This window comes from Ciona intestinalis, unplaced genomic scaffold (assembly GCF_000224145.3).
Source record: "Ciona intestinalis unplaced genomic scaffold, KH HT000665.1, whole genome shotgun sequence".
Lineage (NCBI taxonomy): Eukaryota > Metazoa > Chordata > Ascidiacea > Phlebobranchia > Cionidae > Ciona > Ciona intestinalis.
Window position 1 is genome coordinate 1 of NW_004190986.1, and position 5,442 is coordinate 5,442.

Sequence of the window (5,442 nt, forward strand, 5' to 3'; positions counted from 1 at the left end):
TTATTGCATACATGTAAATGCATATACTTTCTACTAGGTCTAATAACTTTTAGATTGTGGGCACAAAGTCTAGATGGCGGGTATTCAGCCCTAGCACCAGCCTAAGTTTGCCGGCATAACTTCGTTGTAGTTGTTTTATATGTGTGTTCTGTCTATCGCCTTTGCACCGCCAAACTTAAGAATAAAAATATTTAGACCATTTATAAAAGTATGATCTCTGACATCTGTCAAAGCTAGAGAACATTTGAGCTCAATGTGCATGTACAACACATAATTAATTTTTAATTAAAAAATTCAATCAAACAATAAGCAACCAGTAACAGTTGTGTTTTTACGTATAACTGTTATTTTCAACCTCCATGACAACATGGTGGAACTTGCTTACCAGGCGCGTCGGATGTCTTAGCCGAGAACGGATGTATATTGCACAAAAGAATTTGCGTGTCAACTTAATCGATTTACATTGTACAATAAATATGCTTGCGGCTAATGTAAGTAGATCCAACAAAAACTTATTTACTTTAAATTTTTTATATAGATGCGCTGTAATGTGCAGATTTTTCTTGTATAATGTCCACAATTTTTTTGAATGTCCACAATTTTTTTTAAAATCGACGCCATGGCATTAGTAAACCCGCATTTTTCTAGCCTAAAGGTATATGGGTTGGAAATTTGCATCCGTTACTATTGTCGCCTATCGGCCTATCGCATATGAAGCCTTGGACAAAACATTAACGGCAATCGATTGTGTGTCAATAATTACAGCCATATAAAAAATAAAATTTAAAAATAATCACCCACACAGTTACATGTGTCAACTTGTAAATCGTATGACGATTATGAAATAAAAAAACCCTTGTTATGACTCGCCTTGCCACGTATAGATTTATACGGTTCATTGAATCATTGAAACAACTAAAACTGTTTAAATTGATTTTTCAGCAAGCCCTGTTCCTGAAGCTAAACAAGAGTGTCTGCTCAAGCAAGTTGACAGTAAGCAAAACGATGATTTGCATTATCAAATCTATTTAGAATTATGCTTGTTTCACAAAATTGGATGTAAAATCTATGACATTTGTTTTATAGATTCTTCATCTGAAAGTTATCCATGCAAACATTGTTCGGTTCCTTTCAAAAGTTTGTCTTCACTCAGAAGGCATGGTGAACTTCAACATAATATTAAAAGAGTGAAACTCCCATCCATTATCATTGATCCTCATAAAGGGATTCATATGGTGGTTCAAAGTGAAACTGGGTTGTTGGCACCAATTCATGTCCAGAAACATGTTGAAGCTCGGGTTTCTTTTTGCAGCAATGAAAATTGCTCTGTCGTAATGAAGAGTGCTGTCAAAATTAATCCGGCAATTGAATGTCCACACTTGGATGCTGTTAAATATTCTGTCCCTCAACCACACATTAGGTTGAGGGAAACAAAACTCGAAGAGATGAAAATGTTGGGAATTTTATCACCCACCTCATGTTCAGCTCTTCTTGTAACAGCAGAATTAGCTGGGAAACAAAATATTCCAATTGTTGTAAAAGCAGACTTCTATAGCCTTGCCTATTCGTCCCGTTTTGTGTACTACTCTGTCTTTTCAAAGAAAGAAGATTACTATTCCAAACTTGGACGTGTAAGGGTTACGTTTGATAGCGATCTTGGCATTTGGTCATGCGAGTGTCCATTATCAAGCAGTACATCTATTTGTACTCACCAATCTGCTACCAAGTGGTATGAGTTTCAGATGAACCCAGCTGCACTTCAAGCCTCCAATAAAACAGAAAGGTTAATTTATACACACATTTTAAATCTTCCAGTATTTTGTCTTGTCAAATTAAACGATTGACTCTACCAAACCTAGGATAAGCATACGTAAGAACAGTACTCCTCATATTAGGTGTTCGCATTAAAAATAATAAATCCAACCAATGTTTTTCAGAACAATTGAACCCAACAAACTGGATAAAATACAGTTAGAATATCTTTTGAAAGCTCACAGGATACCTGAAGATATTGAAGAACAATACCTCCTGGAATCTCCTCCACCAGCAGTTCTCGTTCCAATTGAAGAAAGCTGTCCTTGTTGTTCTGCAGAACTGACAGAGTTGACCAATCAAAAATGCACCATTTTTGGAGTCACAAATATTTGGAAAGGTGATTTATACATAATACATATACTATATTTCAGCTGAAAGTAGCCCGTCTACGGGGCACTTTAAAGTTGTATATAAGATGACTAATTTAAAAATATCAACCTAATATTTTATTACAAAATTGGTTTTGTTTCTTTAGGAATTCAAGTTGTTATGAAACAATGTACTTCTTGCAAGTTTATTGTCCGATATCAAAATTATCGATCAGGCTTTCATAACTTCAACAACAAGGTTATGCTTTCCCTTAGGTTGTGCATTCACCTATTAAAAGGCATCCAGGTAAATAAAATGACTTACTCGAGCAGTGAAATGTGATGCTAATTGTTTTTGTTCCTTTGCAAGTTTCATGTTAATGTGGAAAGCAATTTGAAAATCTTATTTGACGAAAATGTCCCCATCAACAACATACGGAATGGGTTCACTCATTTCTGTGCAATGAGGGATTGTACGTATGAGTTTTCATGCTTAAAGTGTGGATTCAACCCACAAATTCTTATTGGTGATGGAAATTGGGCAAATTGTTGCAAAAGACCAGGTATTAAATTCACTCTGATAAGTTACAATTTTTATACTATTTATATTTGATGATTGTCACTTTTAGTTGATGCCATACAATCTTCTAAAGAAAATTGTCAAGACAGAGTGAACTGTGAAGATTCATGGGAAAATATTGAGAAAGAAATTCTTGGGAGAGGTTTACATGGTGAGAACTGAGCTTCTAATAAAAATTACAAAGTTAGTTAAAGTGACTGTAATTCAATTTTTGTTTTTGTGTTCTACAGAAAGTGCCAATAATCCTTTTAAATTGGATATAAAATACAATGCTGTTTCACCATGGATTGGGAAATATTCACGAGCATCTGATTATATTCTGGACACGGAACATAAAAAATGTTCCATGTTAAAACAAACAAAATTAAAGCCAACAAAATTTGTAGTGTCTCAGGAGGAAATTCTGGACGCCTTACACAAAAAGGATGCGGTAAATGAACATTTTTTGACATATATTTAACAATTTTTCTTGGAAGGTACATTACATTTTGTACTCAGAAATCATTAAAGGTATTATGCAACCAATTGGGAGTTTCATGCACCGGTTCCACCGAGGATGTTGTCAACAACCTGCATGAACTATGTTTGTTTAAGGACATTTATCCAAAGTTGTTTAAAAGAATAAAAAAATGTGGAGGTATTTACAAAATTTAACCATTTTGGTTAAATTTGCATTTTTTTACTAACCGGTAAATCTTCAGGTGGAGTGGTGCACTTTCGTTGTCCGCACGGTGTGTGTTATTATTTCAAAACCCTGCTGCGACATGAAAGTGCAAGGGATTATATAGATGGACTGCTAAGTTTTAAAGTGCAACCAACTGTTTTTGTATCTGATATTGCAGCTCAGGTAATACAAAAAAAATGTTTTCAAATGTTACTTTTACTTACTGGTTCGTTTAACAGGTTGCACATCATGGTGAAAATCGAAAGCAAGGGATGTTTGGACCAAATAAAGGAATGCTTTATGAATGGAACGAACAAAACATCGAAAAATCAAATAATGGAGAACTTTTGCCAACGGAAATTGAATTTCAGGATACTACTGCTCATTACAGTTTATTTGACAAATTTCACATGTTTTCCAAAAAAAAGGACCAGAAAAAAGTTTCCGCAGTATTGGGAATTGTGTGAATCTACATTTTCTCAACTCCAGTGCTGCGGAACAAGCCAATTCCATCATGGCTAAAGATCGGTAATTACATTTACTGAATCTTTTTGTTTCATCTTACATTAACTTCTTTTTGTTTCAGACACTTCATGTACACAATGAATTTTGCCAACTTTGCATTTTATACGAGGCTTTCAATTCATCTCCAAAATAAAGCTCTGAATAATAAATTTGTTAACAAAACCAAGCAACTGTTCGATGTTCCAGTTAAAAGAAATGAAATCGGCATCGGTGTTCTTTCATTTCAAGGTCAACATTTTAATTGGATGGCATATATGCCATTTCCTTGTTTACTGTGATTCTAATGTAATGTTTCACTTTTTAACAGATCGACGATTGTTACAAACAGTTGAAGTCTCAGACACTACAATATCGTCGAATATGGGATCAAAGGAGTCCGAGATCGAAATAAATTTATGCCAGCCTGTTTTGTCTCAAGGTTGGTTTGTTTTGCAGCTATTTTAAATAACCTTTGTTACAGATTACTTTAATTTGATGGTGTCTGTAGAAAATTTTTAAACCACTAAACAGTATATTTTCAAACAGATGAACCAACGACTCAACCTAAGAAGCCACCCAATTACCTGTCGCTTCTTCTTTAGACAATGGAACTTATTTTACGGGAGTGTTCATTGGAAACATTGTCTGGATTAAACTGGCTGGATGGATTGGTTGGTAGAAACTGATGTAGTATTTTTGTTTATAACCACCTGTTTACTCAGACCATTGATTTTTATCTCAATCTGATCGCTAAAAGGAAGAATGTTCTGGTGTTGGACTGCTTTGTAGTAACCAGCATTTTAGATGGAAAGGATGATATTTTTGCACGACATTCCCTAAATAAAGTATGGAGGAATATTTTTATTTTACCATTTTTCCTTGCTAACTCTGTGTCTGTCCCAACATTATAATATACATTATTCTTGATTTATTTTTAGGTAAACTTCTGTGAATATGAAAAAATTGTTGGGGGATACAACAAAAATGGCAACCACTGGAATTTAATGGTATGTATAGAGGGTAGAGGTCAGAACCAAAAGTAGATGTTAAAAACTTGTTGTATGAATACAGTATCTAAACATGGCTGAGAAAACATTTTCCCTCATCGAGCCAGCTGGTTTAAACAAAAGTTGCACAACAGCCATACAAAGATTTCGGTAAGATCAAAATATTGCATGAACACAAAGTTAAAATACATTAAACTTGTCATTATTTACACCATTTCGTATTCGCCTATTATAATCCAATTGTTGTGGGCTATCCTATAGGAAATATCTACAAATTCGGAACAACAAAAAAGACAAAAAGCTTTTAAGAGTTAAGTGGAACCAGTCGGTTATAAATCACCCAACACAAAAAGATTCGTTCAGTTGTGGAATTTTTGTACTGAAGGTGAGGTTAAAATACTATATGTTTTGGCTTATTGGTATAGGGTCCTTAGTTTGAACTTGTTAAGCTTCATGCTCGACATTTTGTTGTTTCATGTCATTATCATCAGATTGCAGAATGTCTAATCAATGATACCAATTGCTCGTTTTCAACCAAACAAGGATTCTTTGCAAAATGAACGA

At 34.3% G+C, this 5,442-nt stretch overlaps 1 protein-coding gene and 1 long non-coding RNA gene across 5 annotated transcripts; one reads left to right on the forward strand and one right to left on the reverse strand.

The window, feature by feature from the left end:
- Positions 1-8: 8 nt before the first annotated feature.
- Positions 9-5,170, forward strand: LOC101242620. 4 transcript variants are annotated; one of them, XM_026839683.1, is made up of 17 exons: positions 9-491; positions 943-993; positions 1,087-1,783; positions 1,938-2,152; positions 2,291-2,430; positions 2,494-2,686; positions 2,753-2,854; positions 2,934-3,133; positions 3,202-3,340; positions 3,405-3,550; positions 3,607-3,895; positions 3,954-4,120; positions 4,200-4,310; positions 4,418-4,716; positions 4,810-4,878; positions 4,943-5,028; positions 5,140-5,170. In XM_026839683.1, exons 3-11 carry the CDS (start codon positions 1,233-1,235, stop codon positions 3,832-3,834), a joined length of 1,914 nt encoding a protein of 637 aa, XP_026695484.1. In that variant the 5' UTR covers positions 9-491; positions 943-993; positions 1,087-1,232; the 3' UTR covers positions 3,835-3,895; positions 3,954-4,120; positions 4,200-4,310; positions 4,418-4,716; positions 4,810-4,878; positions 4,943-5,028; positions 5,140-5,170. The 4 variants fall into 4 exon arrangements, with proteins under 4 accessions (XP_026695484.1, XP_026695482.1, XP_026695483.1 ...); XM_026839681.1 differs by having other exon boundaries at positions 943-1,783; XM_026839682.1 differs by lacking the exon at positions 9-491 and having other exon boundaries at positions 758-1,783; positions 4,418-4,542; positions 4,594-4,716.
- Positions 2,888-3,682, reverse strand: LOC113475499. Its single transcript, XR_003397245.1, has 2 exons — positions 3,592-3,682; positions 2,888-3,460 (listed from the first exon to the last, which is right to left on the reverse strand). It is a non-coding gene; the product is annotated as an uncharacterized LOC113475499 (long non-coding RNA).
- Positions 5,171-5,442: the final 272 nt, after the last annotated feature.

Coding starts and splice junctions, on each gene's coding strand:
- LOC101242620 (XM_026839681.1), top strand. CDS start 1,233: ATGGTGGTTCAAAGTGAAACTGGGTTGTTGGCACCAATTCATGTCCAG. Junction 1,784..1,937: donor GCCTCCAATAAAACAGAAAG/GTTAATTTATAC, acceptor AATGTTTTTCAG/AACAATTGAACCCAACAAAC. Junction 3,134..3,201: donor CCTTACACAAAAAGGATGCG/GTAAATGAACAT, acceptor TTTTGTACTCAG/AAATCATTAAAGGTATTATG.